At 43.6% G+C, this 20,194-nt stretch overlaps 1 protein-coding gene across 1 annotated transcript in view; it reads left to right on the top strand.

Annotated features, from left to right (window-relative positions):
* The window catches only part of LOC145407267 (protein O-mannosyl-transferase Tmtc3-like), a 61,141-nt gene that overhangs the window by 28,811 nt on the left and 12,136 nt on the right, over positions 1 to 20,194 (top strand). Inside the window, exons 6-11 of the mRNA XM_080278303.1 lie at positions 1,039 to 1,197; positions 2,952 to 3,048; positions 7,394 to 7,542; positions 11,929 to 12,052; positions 12,807 to 13,001; positions 15,748 to 15,965. Of these exons, the coding sequence (XP_080134429.1) occupies positions 1,039 to 1,197; positions 2,952 to 3,048; positions 7,394 to 7,542; positions 11,929 to 12,052; positions 12,807 to 13,001; positions 15,748 to 15,965 (942 nt within the window). The remainder of the gene's footprint in view (positions 1 to 1,038; positions 1,198 to 2,951; positions 3,049 to 7,393; positions 7,543 to 11,928; positions 12,053 to 12,806; positions 13,002 to 15,747; positions 15,966 to 20,194) is intronic.

Raw genomic sequence — 20,194 nt, 5'->3', positions numbered from 1 at the left:
TCCACTCACCCAATGTAGTGCTGCTCTCGGGTGACTGCCCTTTCCTATATTCCATCTTTCCATCCTTCTTCTTCTGTCCTTCTTTCCTTCATTCTTTCCTCTTCAATCTGTCTACAGGTGACTCTACATTGAGTTACAATCCAAATGGTTTCTCGTACACCAGGAAACCTTTTACTACGCTGGGTGGTAATCATATAACCCATTTATGGCGCCTGGTGGTATAGTGGGTAATTAAGGCGCTCCAATCGGATTGAGCCGGCAAAGGTTTATATCCAAGGGGTGGTTGGGGTTTATTGCTCACGTAATGCCACTCAGGGATGAGTGAGGCTGATCACTCTCATCTTAAATGTCAGGGCCAACTTGCCTAGCCCCGGGCTTCAACGCACCTCATGGGGCAACACAGGATTAGATGATGATGAGGAGGAGGAGGAGTATTTACTACTACTACTACTTCTGCTACTACTACTACTGCTACTACCACTACTACTACTACCGCTACAACTACTCCATAGTATTAGTAGTAGTTGCAACCCTCGGCTCATCTGAATGTGAACCCGGTGGACTGCCAACCCAAGCTGTCCTTCTTCCGCAGTCCACCACCCACCTTTCCAGGGATAAGGAGGCAATTGCAGGATGTTTGTATAACCGGGCAGCTCCACCAGCCGGTCATGTCAGTGCCACCACTTGAAGGCCAAGCAAAAATCCATATGACTGAAATATGCCAACATACAGGTTTGGGTTGAAACATATCCTCCATAATGGATTTACCTGGTTCTTCATAGAAATCAGGTGCTTAGCATTTATACCCCAATGGTGTAGTGATATCGGTGTCTGGCTCCTAATTATTTTCTTTATATTTCTACATTCCTGAAACTCTACTCCTCCTGCCAGATTAACTTCATTTCTCTATTTCCATTCCTCACAAACTGCTCCTTACATCATTATCTTCCCACCAGATACACTTTCTGTCTCCTCTCACAGCTTCTTTCTCCCACAGATACACTTTCTGTCTTCTCTCAGACCATCTTTCTCCCACAGATTCGACAACCCTGCCAGTGTAGCCCCCACCCCCAGCAGGCAGCTCACCTACAACTACCTGCTGTGTGTCAACGCGGGCCTCCTCCTGCTGCCGTCCTCCCTGTGCTGTGACTGGACCATGGGCACTGTACCGCTGCTGCACTCCTTGACTGATATCAGGTGTGATGGGGGAGAAGGGATTATAATTGCCGATAATGATAACAGTGATGATGATGATGATGATGATGATGATAGGCACTGTACCGCTGCTGCACTCCTTGGCTGATGTCAGGTGTGATGGGGGAGGAGGGATTATAATTGCTGATAATAAAGGAGGGAGGAGGCGAGGTAGGCCAAGGAGAAGGTGGAGAGATTATGATGGATGAGTGTGTGAGGAAGAGAGGTTTGGAAGTCGGTGAGGCTAGGGAACTGACAAGAGATCGAGCTGGCTGGATGAATGTTGTGAGGAGAAGTGCATGGTCAGGGACTTTGGCACCCCTTTTGAGCATGGTAGCGTCCGGATTGACTCAGTCGGATACGTTTGTGTGAAGCTGCAGAATGTGGTGAATGTTTTTGGCGTATCCGGTAGAGCCAGGATTCCGGGGGCTTGAATGATGAGTGAATGGAAGCGTGGCCTATTTGAATTGGGCAAGTTTGTGCTGTCTGGACATTGCTACTCCTCACCTTGCCCTTGGATGGGAAAGAAGGTCCGGATGATGATGATGATGATGATGATGATGAAAATATTATTATTATTATTATTATTATTATTAATATTATTATTATTATTATCATCATCATCATCATCAGCAGCAGCAGCAGCACAAATTTATCACCATACCCATGTTCAAAATTGCTCTTCAACCCATTGCAATTTCTTTTGGCCTCCCAGCGGTTCCCAACAATAAATTTTTTCCCTTCTTTCTTTTTATCCGTGGCTTAATGTCAGGGAAAAATAAGTTGAAGGCCATTTTTTCCGCGTCAGATTTGTCATTAGCGATGTTTGGAATTTTGTAAAAGTGTAATAGTGATAAGGCTTCCATAGTCTGCCTGGAGGGAGGGGAAATACATATATATAAATAAATAATATAAATGTAGATTGACATAGTGATACTTCTGTTATATTTTTTCGTTTGTAAAAGAATAGTAATGATAATGATGAGGATGAGGATATAAATAATAATAATAGTATAATAATAATGATAATAATAATAATTGGTGGTAGGTGGGGGCGCTCACCATCCACTCACTTTGTGTTGTGCTGCCCTCGGCTGACTGCCCATTCCTCTCTTCCTTCGTTCGTTCCTTCCTTTTTTCCTCTGTCTTTTTTCCTTCTTTCTTTCCTTTTCCTTCTGTATGCGGGTGACTCTACACTGAGTGACAAGGCAAATGGTTTCCTCTTCACCAGGAAACCATTTACTACGCTGGGTGGTAACCGTATAACCAAATTATGGCGGCTGGTGGTTGGGTGGGTAATTAAGGCGCTCCAATCAGATTGAGCCAGTGCAGGTTTATATCCAAGGGGTGGTTGGGGTTTATTGCTCATGTAATGCCACTCAGGGATGAGTGAGGCTGGTCACTCTCATCTTAAATGTCAGAACCAACATGCCTAACCCCGGGCTTCTACTCTTCTCATGGGGCAACACTGGACTAGATAATGAATGCATGAAAGATAATAATAATAATAATAACTTTTAATTATTATTGTATTTCATCATCATCATCATGAACGTCATCATCATCATCATCATCATCATCATCATCATCATCATCAAGATTATTATTTTTATTATTATTATTATTATTATTATTATTTGAAATGTTTAGCTGGCATCTCCCTTGGGGTTACAACTACTACTCTTACTACTCTAATCACTTATAAATATAGCTTAATTAGCAGCCAGTGTCTAATGAGCCGTAATTACCCACCTCAGGAACGTGGGCACTGTTGCTGTGTACCTGAGTGTGGGCAAGCTGACCTACCACGCCCTCTTCACCGCACCCCGACACCACGCGCAGCTCATCATCATGGTGGGCACGCCAGGCTGTGTTGTGGTAGTGTGGTAGCGGTGGCACGTGGTAGGGAATAGGTGTGGTAGTGCTGAATGTGGCGGTGGTGGTGGTAGTAGTAGAGAAAAGGTGTGGTAGTGCTGAATGTGGCGGTGGTGGTGGTACTCGTAGTAGTAGAGAAAAGGTGTGGTAGTGGTGGTTGTTAGTGTGGTAGTGGCGTCAGTGTGGTAGGGGAAAGGTGTGGTAGTGATAGTTCTGGATGTGGTGGTGGTTGTGGTAGTGGCAGGGAAAAGGTGTGAGTGGTTGTAGTGTTTCATGTTGTGATGGTGGTGGTGGTTATAGTATTATAGTTGTGTTTATGGTGGCTGTGGTTGTGGTAAGAAAAAAGTGTGGTAATGATGGTAGTTATAGTGCTGAATGTGGTGGTTGTGGTGGTTTTGGTTGTAACGTTGTGGTTGTGGTAGTGGGGGCAGTGATAGCAGTAGTTGTTTTTGTTGCTCAGCCCCGGTATGTCTGATGGGGCAGACCCGTCGACCACAGGTAAGCTGTGTATGGCACTGTAGTGATAACAGGTGTAGCTGTGGTATGGTAAGTGTGGTACTGGTAGTTGAAGTAATGCTTGTTGTGGTGGCAGTAGTAGTGGTTGAGTGGTAGACGTGGTGGCAGTGGTGGTGGTAGGTTACTGGTGGCGGCGGGTGTGGTAGAGCATGTGGTGGTAGTACATAATGTGGTAACCGAGGAAAAAGAAAATTATGAGCACTGCATAGTACAAAAAATTATAGTTTTGAAATATTTAAGATACAGAATAATAATGCTAACAATATTTTTTGTTTGTTCTAATTGCAGCTCAGCCTTTTAAAAATGTAGCCAAGCGATCTGGGAAAAATGAAGGAATATTTATTGATTCTCTGCAGCCATTTTAAACTTGTCTGTTAATTACCTCTGCCAGCGACGGTGGGAGGAGGGTATGTATTCTCCCCTGATTGTCTGTTTGTCCACAAGATGCCTCAAAAAGCTACTGGTCGATTAATGTGAAATTTTGTGTATATGTGGGTCACTGGCCAAGAAAGAGTTATTTAATTTTGATGGTGATCTGAATTCGAGTCATTGTTCAGGACCCTTTTTCTTTTCTTTTTTTTCTGCCCACAAGATATCCCATAAAGTTCAAGGAATGTTTGTGGATATATAAATTATTGGCTAAGGACGAGTTAATAAATTTTGCTGGTGATCTGAGTTGTCCGGTGTAGGCGCTGGTGGAGTTGAGCCGAGTGCTGTCAGATGTTTCTTAACGGTACCCTTTTTACTCTAGCGTGGCCTGAAATTGCTATTTTTCCATCTTGAATGCTGAGTTGTAGCAATAGATTAAGTCTATATTATGCTAGTCACGAAGAGGTGCTACGGAAGAGGTGTAGAGCCGCAGCTTTGTCTTTTTCTGCCACTGAACATGAAATAAGTTTGGAAAGGATGAAATCTTGGCCAAGTTAGGGTAAAAACAGAATAGAGTACCAATATGTATACTACATTATTTACGGTATTTTAGCATTTTTTTTTATATATATTCTTAAAATGCAATAACAGACTATTTAAATGCCTTGTAAATGTAAGGGCGCGTCCACACGTGTCTTGAACGTGTATTGACAACACGGAAGGACACGTTTTGGGATGTACGTATGTAGCTGTATTTAAACAAGTGTGTGTGAACATGGAGGACACCTGTTATTTGAATGAAGGACACCTGTAATCTAGTGTATGGAACTATTATCGTTCTAATTAATTTGTTTTTCCTTCCTCTGTCCATCGTCTGTAAAATAAACAAATAAATGTGTCACTGCTGGTTCGAAATTACCGGCAACAGAGGTGATGTTTTGCGTCCATGCAAGGCAGCTAAGACATCAACTTGGTGTTGGCCAAAAAAAAAAAAAAAAAAAAAACCTTGGGATTCTGGAAGGTAGTTACGATCAATTCCCTGTCGTAACTCGGATTCTGATTTGCAGGAAGGACAAGGAGACTCAAGAAAGTTTGGTGGGAAAGGGAGAGAATGAGAGAGAGAGAGAGAGAAAGAGGCTGGATAGAACTTGGAGTCTTTCTTTTCTACATCGTTTTGAGCTACACAGAACGCACAAGGGTAGAGGACATCAAGAATTTGTGCTCTAACCCGTGTCTCTCTCCCATCCAACATTTTCATTCCTCCCATCACCAACAAGTTTGGTGGCTCTGGCTTTAATCCTTCATGGAGAATTAGATGACATCCTGATTATCCTGAGAAGTCCCAGTTTTTTTTACCACAGGCGATCTCAGAGAATAATCAGCAAACTGGAACAATACTCCTGTCCACAGTGCGTCAGCCCTGAGGCTATTGTAGTAAAATTTCAGCTTCCTAGCTTAAGGGGTCCATGAGATAGCGTGGCTGACTCACTCTAATGTGTTCTGGATAATACCTGATGATCCTGTTGACGGATTACCACCATATTTGGCCAAAAAAGCAGACAGCTGTCCGACTAAGTTGGCCAAATTTGAAGGCTCTAGGCCAAATAGCCTTTGATATATCGCAATTTTAGAATTAATAATAATAATAATAATAGTAATAATATATTGACACTAATAATAAACCTTGCCACAGGGATGTGGGAAGTTTTAATAATATTTTTGTCCTGTGGATACATGTAGTAGTAACAGTGCCTGTAATAAAAGTAACAATTAATAGGAATAGTGAATGTCACGCAAATAAAAATTAAGATAATTTTATGGGAATGAAAATGGTCCTTACAAATGATGATGATGATAATAATGATAATCTATCTGTCTGTCCATTTATCTATTGCTAGACGCCTTAATCCTGTAAGGGGTGACCACAAACAAATCGGTTCCATGTCACCCTGTCCCCCTCTATTTCGCTGCCCTCCCTCCAGCTCACACACCCCTCTCTCATATACCTGTCCCCTCCATCCCCCCATCCCATCCTAGACCTTCTCCTCCCTCTACCCCCTCCACCCCGCTTCTCATCAGTCTCCTCCACATGGCCAAACCGCCTCGGTGTATTTCTCTTAACGCTTTATGTCATCCACATCCACACCACAACGCCTTTTCACTTCCTCATGTGTCAGTCTGTCTCTCCATGACTCCTCTCAGATAACTCGTTTCTTCTTCTTCCTCACTCTTGGCTTGTGTCCTTTCAACAAGGTCGAAGTATTTAATAATAATAATAATAATAGTAATATTTATTATTATTATTATTATTGTTGTTGCTATAATAATAATAATTAATAATAGTAATAATAATAGTTGTAGTAGTAGTAGTAGTACTACTACTAATAATAATAATAATTATATTAATAATCATACCGTAATATGCTTGTAATATTCTGTCAGGGCAAGCTAAACATTTTTCATACGAGAATTATTTAAATGTTATGTAAATGAATGAGCACTTGCATATGTTAATTTCTGTGAATATCAGTCTCTCTCTCTCTCTCTCTCTCTCTCTCTCTCTCTCTCTCTCTCTCTCTCTCTCTCTCTCTCTCTCTCTCTCTCTCTCTCCCTGCCTCCTCTTCCCCTCTTCATCTCTCTCCTTCCCATCAGTTACCCTACTCACCATCATAAGTATCATATTTCTATTCCTCCTCTTGCCTTTCCTTCCTCCATTAACCTCTTCCTCTTCCTCCTTACCTTCCATCCGTCATTTCCCTCCCCTTCCCTCTTACTTCCCTCTTTCTGTTTCCTCTCCATTCGGCTTTATTCCTTGTTCTTATTCTCCCTCTTCATCCCTATTTACCTTCTTCACTACTATCTCTTCGTACTTCTTTATGTGCCTTCCTCCTCATCATCTTCCTCCCTTCCTCCCTGGCTCCTCCATTCTTCTCATTCCTTCCATATTCCTCCTCCTCCTCCTCCTCCTCCTCCTCAGTCTTTCCACAGCACATTTTCGTGATTAGGATCGTATTCTAGCATTAATCTGTTGTTCTACCTCAGCATGAAAGGTGATGGGATGACAATTATAGGCCAAGTGAAAGTAAAAAAAATAAAAAAGACAATGCTGTGCTCCACATCCTTTCCATAGCACATTTTCGTGACTAGCATCGTGTTCTACTGTTACTCTATTGTTCCAGCTCAGCATTCAAGAAGGAGAGGTGGTAGTTTTAGGCCAAGTTAGGGTAAAAAGAATAACCACCCACACGCACTCACTCTACCCTCAGGCCCTGACATTCCTGTTGGTTCCCACATCCGTTCCACAGCACTTCTTCGTGACTTTCATCTTATTTCTAGTGTTAATCTATTGCTCAGTCTCAGCAGTCAACATGGAGAGATGACAGTTTTTTGGCCAAATTAGAGTACAAAGAGTATAATAATCTCGCCACCTTCCCCCCAGGCCCTGTCGTTCCTGGCGGTTCCCTTCGTGCCTGCCAGCAACCTGTTCTTCCCTGTGGGCTTCGTGGTGGCCGAGAGGGTGCTGTACCTGCCTTCCATGGGGTTCTGTATGCTGGTGGCTCACGGCTTCCATATCCTTACCCAATACCTGTGAGTTTATTGGTGGCAGTAGTAGTAGTGGTAGTCGAGGTGGTTGTACGGTGGTAATGGTAATAGTAGTAGTAGTAGTAGTAGTTGTAGTAATATTTGTAGTAGTAGTAGTGGTAGTAGTAATAGTAGTAGTAGTAGTAGTATTTGCAACCCCAGGCTTATCTTAACGTGAACCCAGTGAATGCAGGCCAAAGTTACCCTTCTTCCACAGTCCACCATCCTCCTTTAGGGGATAAGGCGGGAACTGTGAGTATTACAGTACCAGTAATTTTCTATCAGTACGGACTTGTGAGTGTAATAGTGGGAGTATATGAGCACTTTAGTCGACTTCATCCACACACTCCAGTATTTCGGTATAATACACATTGATTCTTTAAAACCTCGCGGGCATTGTGATCATAGCAGTGCAAATACATGTACTATTTAAGACAGAGAGAGAGAGTGCGAGTGTTTTAGCAATGCATCCTCAAGATTTCTGAATAAACACGTGATTAATTCTTTTAACTAACGCAGTCACTGTGAGCCTGCCAGTGTGTGTGTGTGTGTGTGTGTGTGTGTGTCTGTATTTTCCCTATGTCTTTCCTTGTTAATGTACTCCCCATTATCCCTTCATAGTAAAACACGGAAATGTAATACATCTGAGTACTCCCCGGTGTACTCTAGACCCAACCACTTGACTCATCGATGTAACGTTGGTGATCGTTTCCCTTGTTTTCTTTACCTTTCCCCTAATTCCACTAGTTTTCCCATGTTCCACTAGTTTCTCCCAGCTTCCCCTAGCTTGCCGCACTTTCCCCATTTTTCCCCAAGCTGGTGATGGTAGTGAAGATGGCGGGGAAGGAGGCAGGTAGTGCGGGGAACTTTAGGGTGGGGAAAAATGGCAGCGGGGATTTTTTGATGCTAGACTTGTAATTACTGCCTCTGAAGTTACTTGTTGGGGAGGAGGAGGAGAAGGAGGAGGACGAGGAAGATGAAGAGAAAAAGGGAAGAAACTAAAGGAAATAGAAGGAGGGGGAGGAAAATGACAGTGAGGGTTAAGAAGAGAGATGAGAAAATGAAGGTGAGAGAGAGAGAGATTTGCTATACAGTACCCATTTCTCTCTCTCTCTCTCTCTCTCCCTCTGAATGTTTATTTCTGTCTAGCTAGGAGTGTCTATCAATCTATCTATCTATATATGCATCTATTCATGTTATTTTTTATGTATATCTATTTCCCTTTCTATCTATCCATCTGATGTAAATAATCCTTTGAAGAATGCTTAGAAAATTTCTCCCTCAAATCGATGTTAAAAAATTAGAATTCATTAGGCCACATTTTCCCTTATTACTGTGTTTTTTAATAATTTTTTTTTTCTTATGAGCAGAGGTTCCGATGAGAGAGAGAGAGAGAGAAATTATCATCAGTCATCAGTTATCATTTATTTTTTATAATATTTTTGCCGGAAAAAAAAAAACACTCGAGAAAAGACCTTGGACTCTCTCTCTCTCCCTCTCTCTCTCTCTCTCTCTCTCTCTCTCTCACACACACACACACACACACACACACACACACACACACACAAAATGCCAGTGGTAAACAAACGCCTACGTGGGTAAATAAAACGGATATACATGAATAAGAATCTGCATGAATAAAACAGTGATATATTGATAACCCCCTACTCTTCCCAACATCCCATCTCCTTCTCCCTTACGCCCTTTCCTACTTTCTTTATCTTCACCCCCTTCCTGCCCCCTCACCCACACCCCCCTACCTCCCTCACTCCCACCTCCCACACTTCCCCCCACACATCTCCCCCACCTCCAGCTCCCTACCCCACCCCTTTCTCGCCACGGTTATCTACCCCTGCCTTCCCCCTCCCCACCGCCCTCACCTCCCTCCACCTACTCCAAACCTTCCTCCACCCACTCTCAACCTCCCCTCTCATCGCCTCCCTTCTTCCTCTCACACGTCCCCAATTCTCTTTCTTCCTTACCACCAACCCCCCTTCTCTCCCATCGGCTCCCTCCTCTTACACCTCTCCCCCTCCCCTTTTCCCTTCCCCCCTCCTCCTCCCCCTTTCCCTCCCCCCTCCTCCTCCTCCCCCTTTCCCTCCTCTCTTCCTTCCCTTCCTCCTCACCCTGCCCCACCTCCCCGTACTGGGCCGTAAACCCACACTGTGTCATTTACGAGAGCCCTTGGGAGCCTCGCAATGAGTCTGTTTGGGTCACCCCTCACAATTAATTGACCCCCCATTTTCTAGCGTTTTATTTCATTCTTATTTCCATTTCAAAGTTTCGTTCTATCATAATGTTTTGTTAGCTTTATTTTCTTTATTTCCTTTCCTAAACCAGACGTATGTTTTATTTTTATTTAATTATTATTTGGATTACTGATTTTTACTATTTTTAATGTGTTTTTAGTTTCATTTTCTTTAGTTTCCCCTTTTTTCCTTAACCTTGGGAGCGGGGCAGTGAAATTGCGGGGGACAGGGCGACGTTGGGGCGATTTGTTTGTGGCCACCCCGAACGGGATTGAGGCGTCTGGCAATAGATAGATAGATAGATGAACTCCCCATCCAGGTGTTTCAAATAAAATCGTCCCGTCAGTAAGAATAATCAGTAAAAAGACATCGTGCTGAAAAGGTTGATAAAATCCTCCTATTATGCATTGGAATATTGATGGATGATATTTCTTGTTAATATATCCAATTTTTACTTCATTCTTTAAGTCTATTTCCCTCTTTTCATGATTCATTTGCTTGTATATCTATCCTTTTTCTTCATCAGCCAATCCATCCATCTATCTGTCCTTCCACTCGTCCTTCCACTCTTCCGTCTACCACTCTGTATCTGTCCATCTGTCTTTATCTGTCTGTCTATCTCTCCATCTGTCTATCTATGTCTGTCTTTTTCCATCTGTCTACCAATTTATCTATATCTATCAGTCTCTATCTCTGCCCACCAGTGTCTATCTATTCATTTATCTATCGTAGCTCTTTGTCTGCCATTCTTTTTATTCATTCTCCATTTACCTGTTGACCTGCCTACAAATCAAGCAGTATCTTTGAGTGTACCTATCTATCTATCTATTTGTATTTATCTGTATATATCTATCTATCCGTCTGTCTATCTATCTGTCTACCTATCTATTTTACCTGTCCATCTACCCCACCTTTTTCCCTTATCCCTGATGAGGTGGGAGTCCCGGTAATTAAACGTTACACCTTTGCCAGTCTGTGTGAATACCTGTACTCTCTCTCTCTCTCTCTCTCTCTCTCTCTCACACACACACACACACACACACACACACACACACACACACACACACACACACACACACACACACACACACACACACACACACACACACACACACACACACCACAGGGATAAAGTCAGCTTATTTAATGCAGTGTTTATATTAACTTCCACCTACCCCCCTTCCTTCCTCCCTCTGCCTCCACTTGAAATGACAAACAAACTACACTCATTTCGCTAAAACTTCTCTCTTACCTACCTACTGTACCTACCTACCTACTCATCTGCTGACCTCTCACGTTTCTACTCGTGTGTTTGCCTACTTACCTACCCACTTACTACTAATCTACGTGGTTGTGGAGAGGTTGCATTAAAACAACCAGACAAAATTCAGAATAAAGCTTTTAGAATCATTAACAACCCTGCCATTACATATAAACTACCTCCTCTGCAGGTAAGAAGGAATGTTGCCTCCCTTGCATTATTTTACAGATATTTTTTTGGCAAATGCTCAGACGAAGTTGCGTCCATGGTGCCACCTCTCTATGCCTTCCCTCGTGCTACACGGGCATCTGGTAGCGCTCATGACTGGAATGTCACTCAACCATATTGCAGAACTTCTGCCTATCAGAATTCTTTCATTCCCCGAACTGCATCTCTCTGGAACTCGCTTCCCCAGAGTTGTTTTCCTCCAAATTTCAACCCACAACTGTTCAAGTCTAACTGTTACAGATATTTTATGAACAGAGGACACCAGTAATCTGGTGTATGGATTTTTTTTTTTTTTTACCCATTTGTTTTTCCTTCCTCCGTTCTGTTATTTATTTAAAAAAAAAAAAAAAAAAAAAATACCTACCTACCTGTTCATTTAACCACTACCAGTCGATCATCCTCCTACTTACACACTCACCTTCCTACCTACATACCTGCCTACGTACTAACTTCTTAGCTGATTTTGCCCATACCTTCTCACGTACCTCCTTCTCTCCCTCCCTTCCTCCCTCCCTACCTACCTACCTACCTACCTACCTACCTATTCACTAACCTACCTACGAATTTGCTCATCTACCAACTCAGTGACTCAAATACCACCTCCTACCTACCTACCTACATACCTCCACACCTACTTACCTCTCACTGTTTCAGGCGGTACGGGCGTAAGTACGTGTGGGCGTGCCTGGCTGCCCTCCTGGCCGTGCACGCAGTCAAGACGCACGTAAGAAATGCAGACTGGAGGGACGAGTACGCCATCTTTACCGCAGGACTGAAGGTACGGTGAGATTAGGCTGAGATTAGGGGGTTAAATTGGAGAGACGGGGATATATGGAGTGAGATTAGAGAAAGCTGGATGTAGGGAGTGAGATTAGAGAAACAAAGACAGGAAGTGAGCTCAGAGACCGAGGGGAAGATCATAGTGAGACTAGGCTGTAGAGTTTGAGATTAGGTACCAAGAGCTAGATCGGAGTGAGACTATGATGCAGGAACGGAGATCAAACATGACTCTTGCGGGTCTTATTCATGGGGAAAGGTTTGACCTGGAAAATTATCTGCCTTTAGATCCCTCTTTGAATAGACAGGCATTGGTCTTAGGCTTTGTGTGTGTGTGTGTGTGTGTGTGTGTGTGAGTATACCCCAAATAACGTGGTGGCAGCAATAGAACAAGGCGGGGGTATGCCAGGTTATACAAACGTCCTCAACTACTTCCCTATCCTCCAAAAGGAGGATGGTGGACTGCGGGAGAAGGGCAGAAGCCTGCAGTTCACTGGGTTCACTTTTCAGATCAGGCTGGGTTTCACTACTACTATTGCTACCACGACCACCACCACCATCCATGCGTTCGCACGTAACCTACAACAAAATTAAGGATCTGAATATGTAAAGTGATGGTTGAATGCTGTTGCCTGGGAGAATGTTCCTTGGGTTCTTTCCTTGTCAGTTCACAAATTTTTCCCAAATCTTCTTGTAGTCTAGGGGAATGCTTGTTAGTGGCTATCCTTGTCAGTTACGCCGTTCCTATCCCCCAGGTGAACCAGAGGAACGCCAAGCTGTTCAACAACGTGGGTCACGCGCTGGAATCCCAAGGTCGCTTTGCAGAGGCGCTCAAGTACTTCCAGTCAGCGGTGGCGGTGCAGGAGGACGACATCGGTGCACACATCAACGTCGGCCGCACCTACAACAACCTTAAGCTTTTCTCTGACGCTGAGCAGGCTTACCTCAAAGTGGGTACAGAAAGTATGGGCACCTTATGTATAAATATTTCTTTTTTTCCCCACTGAGAGGGTCAGCCTGATACAGTGATTGTTCTTATCTGAGCCATTCATTGAGTTGCTGGACCGGTACTTTTTGGAAGAATGGGGTCCAGGCCTTATGGCAAGGGTGTTTGAGAGATGAAATTTTGCACAGTGGTAGACCATCTCCCTGGCTAGATTTCAGACATGTTGAGACGCTCGAGGACCGCCTGCCACGGAGGGGAGGGGAGGAGGGCTCACGTTTACCCCAACCAGAACCATTCGGCACGACCAGTGTGTTTTACCTTGGAACACCAATTTTTGCCCAGGGCTAGAACATACCTCGTGCCACATTATAAGTCCCCAAAGGCCACCGCCCAAGGAGAGGTGCAGCCCCTGGTGGTACTGGGCAAAGCTGTTATGTACGGCCATAGTTTGTAATCTGGGAGCACGTAATTTTTCCTACTGGTAGGCGTTCACCTCGGCCACATTATAGGCAGGGTGGGGTCACCGATTGCCATCCTCCAGGGGTTGCGGCCCCCAGGTGGATAATGCCATACTTTTTTTTTTTTTTATATATAACAGAAGAACGTTCTATCTGGTGCAGTGGTATGCCTCTTCTTGGGCCAGGTTTTACGTAGGGTGAGATCCCCAAGGGTCACCCCCACGGGGGCTCGGTGCGTAGGGGTCCTGGCGAAAGTCTTATTGCACGGTCATGTCTTTTAACATAATAACACAAAATTGTGCATGCTAATAGCCGTTCACCCCTCCTTTTACCCCGTAAATGGTTATTTCTTTTACAGTACTGCAAAGGTTGGTGCGACTAGCAAAGGTGTCCTTTGTCTTGTTCTACACATTGATATTCATATTGGCATTAATTTTTTTATACTCTTGGCAGTGGAGATGTGAATGCTAATGATTTCTATATTTTTTTTTTATCAACACGTTGATACTAATATGTATACAGGTATTGTTTGTGATGATGATGATGGTGATGGACATTTACAATTGATAATACAAACTCTTATTTGCTTGATATTCACTGTTGTATACACTGAATTTACACTTGAACACGAGGTACAGCATTTACCCCTTCAGTACGCTGATGTCATATCTTATTCTTGCTACAACAGACGATTTTATTCAGCCCAGGAGTGAACCAATCAGAAAACGAAGACCCCCCGAGATTGTGGGGATGGGTATGGCTTTTGTCAGCTTCATCACTACTATGGGCCCATTGTAGCTTCAGTAAAATCGTGTGGTGGCATCGGGAACACAACACATGGAGGACGTCCCCGTGTTGGATGAGTTGATACCTTCTGTCCGATTACCTACAGTCGACACCAAAGTCCTGTCCCTCCACGTACTTTGACAGTCAGTGTGGTCAGTCCGCAGCACCTGACACTGATTTGAAACTGCTCACTTGCCATATATAGTAATCAGTGTCAGTTGCCATGGATTCACTACACTGATTTGACACTGACTTGACACCGATCTATAGGTAAATAAAATCATCAGTGCCAATTACTATGGATTTTTACAGTCCATGGAGAGAAAAGTAGGAAAGGGTAGAGGACTTTTGGTGGCGAGTGTACTTTCCTTTCTATTCCTGTGGCGACCAAGCGATTTTATTGAGATTAGAACATCCTGATAGTGAGGGGGATTAATTGAAGTTATGTCAGATCTCTCTCTCTCTCTCGAAAAATCTACCCAGAGCTGAATAAAATCGTCTGAAGATAGGAATAAAATCAACACATAGGATTCCAGTGTTAATCCTGTATTCCAGTCTCAGTGAATCCTCCAGTCCTTCCAATCTTCCAGGCTAATCCTCTTTCCAGTTCTCCCAATCTCTCAGTGACCTATTCCATCCTTTAATCCTGCTATTATTGCTGCAACCAAATCTCAACTAATCCCCCAGTCTTCTAGGTCAAATCCCTGCCAAATCCCTCCAGTTCTCGAATTCGCCCTAAATCCATTCATCCTTAGTCTTCTTATTTACGTATCCCCTATGAAGACGTGCATTTTATTATTTTATTTCATTGTTATTATTTATTTATGCAGATCAGGACTCAGTTTTCGAGTTGAAGGGGCGAGATATATCCTTCATTAACCCCTTTCAAGACGAGAGGTATTTCCTAAGCTGACTAAAATCGTCTGGAGGTAGCAAGAATAAGCTAAGATCATGCGTCTTCGGATTCAGTGGGTTAATCCTGTATCCGCATCGCAACCAATCCCCAGTTGCTCTTTTCTAGTCTTTGTGTCAAGTCTTTTTTGGCGTTTTTAATCTTTTTTTATTTCACTCTATCAAAAACTTAGTCTCCAGGTGTTACTATAACTCTTGAATCAAAATCCTAATCAGTCCCCCAATCTCAGTGCACCCGGCCCAATCCCCTAGTCTCACTGTGACTCAGCATTTGCATCCTACCCAATCCCAGTCTTAAAATAACTGCTAAAGCCACCTTATATCCTGTCCCCTAATCTCAGTCTAATGTCAGTCTCAGCATCCTACCCAATTCTCCAATCTCACTAACTCCAATATCAACATCCTGCCCAATCCCAGTCTTAATATAACTTGTAAATCCACCTTCTAATCAATCGTCCAATCTCAGTCTAACTCCAGTATCAGCATCCTGCCCAATCCCCCATTCTTACTGTATCTCCCACATCAGCATCCTACCCAGTCCCACTCTTCATATAACTCGTAAATCCCCCTTGTAACCAATCGCCAATCTTGCAGGCCAAATCTCTGCTCCCCAAGGCCAAACCAGGGGAAAGCTACCAGGCCCGAATCGCCCCCAATCACCTCAACGTGTTCCTCAACCTGGCCAACCTAATCGCGAGGAACGAGACGCGATTGGAAGAGGCGGATGCGTTGTACCGGCAGGCGATTAGTATGAGGGCTGATTATACCCAAGCATACATCAACAGGGGCGATATACTGATTAAGATGAACAGGTGGGTCAGAGAGAGAGAGAGAGAGAGAGTCGTATGCTTATCCCGTACCATAACATTTTCTTTTCCAGCTGTTTCCATGACCGTATTATTATAAAATGTGTCACTTCTTTATAAGCTTTATGTTCAGTTCCTTGATAGTGTTATGATAATCTGTGTGTCCGAGCCATTAGCGTTGGTGATAAATGTTTTCCTCTAAGCCATCAAAGTTTTTCTCCCTGCTCAGTGCCAGACCAGATTACACCCCACAGGCAGTTTTACTTCTTACACAGGAAATGAATTGTCTCAGCATTATAATTCGTTCTGTAAGATGGATAAGAGGGTAACATAGGAAAGAGCCTGAGTTCTATAATGTTCCCATGTGCTAGCTTACGTGTACACAGCGTCCAACCTCAGGGAGACTCCTGTAGATGGGATGTGTGTAATCCTAATGTACCCTTCCTGCTTGGCCATCACTGACAACGTTACCTACAGTGTAAAGAATCTAAATCTAAATGTTATCGGAAATGTTAGAGATGGGAAGAATTTGCTGTCGTGTGCGTAAAACCTGAATCACAAGGGCGAACGTAAACCTCAATTTTTTGTCATTAATTCTTCAACTACGTGTCTGACCTTTCTGCTGACTGGTCTCTGATTTATGGGATGCAGGCTGGACGTGTGTTTAAACCATAGGCGATCCATGTATGCCCGGAATGACGATGTTGATGATGATGATGATGATTGATGATGATATTGATGATGACAGTGGTGGAAGAATTAATGATATCTGCTCGCCATTGTGTCGTGAATAACGTGGTGTACAGGTGGATGTGGGAAGAGCAAAAGGAAACACTACTGTACTCACCTTATCTTCATTTTGGCTTTCTGTTGTTGAAATTGATTTGGAAGACAAGTTTTTTATTCGTTAACTTGAAGAAAATCACAAAACGGTGGTAAAAATAAGCTATAGGAATGTCATCGAACGGTAGGGTTGAGGAGAAAAGGAAGACTGGCATTTTAGGAAAGAGGGAAGAGGTCTTTGTGTGGGGTCTTTTATGTGGCCCGTCTATGCGCTCTCTCTCTCTCTCTCTCTCTCTCTCTCTCTCTCTCTCTCTCCCATTGTATCTCCTTGCTGAAATGGGCAGATCTGCTTTTTACTAGAGAGCCTAGGCATCTTACCCTTGTCTTCCTCTTGAATGAACACGAGAGAGAGAGAGAGAGAGAGAATGTAGGAAATTTTATTATTTATTCATATAATTATACTCTTGCTCAGAGAGAGAGAGAGAGAGAGAGAACCCATATTATTATTTTCACAAACTTTCTTCCAAAATAGTTTCCAGTTCTTTAAACCGAGGACTTTTTTCTTTTGTTCTTGCTACATTCAGACGATTTTCCTCAGCATAGTCAAACACCCTGGTAGTGAAGGTGTTACTGAAGGCTGTATCTAACCCCTCCAGTTCGAAAAATTCCCCTGAGCTGAATAAATAGCCAAAAGAAATGGGAAAATGTGCCATGGTACTGAAGGGGGTAATGAAAAGAAAGGATGATTTATTTGTGATAGTGTTCTTGTTTGGATGATCAGTTTTAGTGGCCACGTTTCTGATAGTTCTACTTCTGTGCGTCGTATCGTCGTTTCGTTGGTATCGTCGTATCATCGTATCGTATCGTCGTATTGTTGGTATCGTGGCATCTTTTATAAAGGCTCCAACGTGCTTGCGTACGTCGGCCCCGGTCGCTCTTCACCCACTCCTCAGCCACCCCTCACCCGACACCCACATCCACACCCACCCCTCACCCGACACCCACACCCACCCGACACCCACATCCACACCCACCCCTCACCTGACACCCTTACTACACCTTACAAGACCATCTAAAGACACAAGTGGTGGAGGTTGCTTAATGCTGGTTAAATAGAGGTGTTAAGTGTATATAATAAGTGGTGCAGGTTAACCATAAGTGCTGAAGCCTAAAAATAACCCTTTAAAGTGTACGGATTTTCTTCAGATGATTATAATGACATCGAGGTGGCCAGAAGACAAGACCCAAGAGGCTTACTAATTGCTTCTGAAATGACTAAGTGTTGTAGATTAAAACTGAGGTGTGGAGATTAAAAGTATGTGATGTGGGTTAAAAATAAGTACTTGAGGGTAATCATGTAAGTGTAGTTAAAGTGTTCAAGTGGTGGTTGTGGGTGGAGTGAAGGTGTGCAGTTAAGGGTTCAGTGGAGCCGTGGGTGGAGTTACGAGCGATAGTTTACGAGGTCTCGTTGTGGACCAAGTGACCTGCCCTGCCCTTAACCACCCTTTTCACCCGCCACTAAATGCGGCCTAGTTTTCATGCTCTTTAATTAACCTGACCTAACAGAACATGACGACGTGACCTGACCTGACCTAACGTAACATGACAACGTGGCCTGACCTAGTATAAGAGCACAACCAATACACAACATTACCTTCTAACCTAACGACCTAACACAACACAACCACTACACTACACATTACATTCTGAGCTGAGCTAACCTGACCTGATTTCACCTGTTCTACCCTAATTTACTGTCCTTACCTGTAATAAATCGTGACCTGATGTAACCTAACTTATCCTGACCCAATGAAATGTAAAAATACCTGTCCTAATAAGGCCTGACCTAGCCTAACCTGACCCACAGCAGACCAAACCAAACCCAGCTAGACCACACCAGACCAGATCAACGACCCACACTCCCTTGTCTAACCATGCCTCGCCTAACCTAATCTAATTTTATCTAACCTGATGAAACCGACCAAACAATGAAACTAGCCAATCCTCTAAGCCACACCACACCTCAACCCCCCTCCCCTCAACCAAACCTGGCCTACCTTAGCTGAGCCTGGATAGTGGTGATGTTGGTGATAATAATAATAATAATAATAATAATAATAATTAATAGTAATAATAGTGGTATTATTAGTAGTAGCAGCAGTAGTAGTAATAGTAGTAGTAGTAATAAATTAAGCCACACTTAATCTAACCAAACGTTCTTAACCTAACCCACACCTCATTAACCACACTACATTACGCCACACCACACCACACCACATTACGCCACACCACACCACACCACACCATACCATACCACACCACACCACACCACATTACGCCACACCACACCATACCATACCATACCATACCACGCCACGCCACGCCACGCCACGCCACACCACACCTGGGCTAACTAAGCTAATGCTCTCCTTCCCTAGTTCTGGCCATACCTAACTTTGTCTCTAATTATATGTCACGTTACCTGGCCAAGTGGACGAGGCAGTTTACATCCTGCAGTTTATTTTGCCTCGCTTTAATTGCTGAGAGAGAGAGAGAGAGAGAGAGAGAGAGAGAGAATGTCAGGGTAGAGCGTAGAAGTAGAGTACATAATGTGTAAAAGTTTGTGTGTGTGTGTGTGTGTGTGTGTGTGTGTGTGTGTGTGTGTGTGTGTGTGTGTGTGAAGGTAGGAGGTAATAGTAATAATAATTGTGTCTTACCTTTTGCTCTAAGAAGTATTTTAAATTTGTACATCCTGATCCATTTGTGGGCCTGGGGAACAGAGGGAGAGAGGGAGGAAAGGTTGAGGAAGGGAAGGTGGAGGGAATAAGGAATGGAGAGAGGAAGGAGGGAAAAACAGTGGAGATTGAGGGAACGAGAGTGGAGAGGGAAATGAGGGAGAGTGGAGAGGAAAGGGAGAGAAAAGGAGGGGGGGAGTGAGGGAGAGAGATAATTGTTCCTTTTCCCTCTTTTTCTTTCCCCTCTCCCATTCCCCTCCTTCTTCTCCCCCTCTCCTCTTCCTCCACTCCTTCTTTACCTCCGCTCCTCTCCTCTACTCCACTCTTCTCTACCTCCACTCCTCCCCACCCCCACTCCTCCCCACCCCTTCCTCTTTCTCCCGTCCTCTCCTCACTTCTTTTCCCTCCATCATCTCTTTTTCTCCCTTCTATTCTCCCCTTCTTCCCATCCTTCAGTTTTTCCTCTCTCCTTCCATATCCTCCATATCTTCTCCCTTCCTCCATTCTTTCCCCTTCCTCTTTCTTCCCTTTCCCTTGCTTCCCTTCTTCCTTTTCTTCCTCTCTTCCCCTTCCTCCTCTCCTCCCCACTTTCCTTCCCCCTCCAGTTCTCACCTAGTACATTATGATTCATTTTTAAACATCATATGGTGCTAATAAGAGGAGAATATTAGAGTTGTCCCGCTGATGAGAGGGTTAATGGTGACAATATTACCTCAC

This window comes from Coenobita brevimanus, chromosome 72, assembly GCF_032717465.1.
Source record: "Coenobita brevimanus isolate Jiangsu-jjx chromosome 72, ASM3271746v2, whole genome shotgun sequence".
In the NCBI taxonomy this organism is placed as follows: domain Eukaryota; kingdom Metazoa; phylum Arthropoda; class Malacostraca; order Decapoda; family Coenobitidae; genus Coenobita; species Coenobita brevimanus.
The sequence above is the reverse complement of the archived record's forward strand: the minus strand, read 5'-3'. Positions and strand labels throughout refer to the sequence as shown.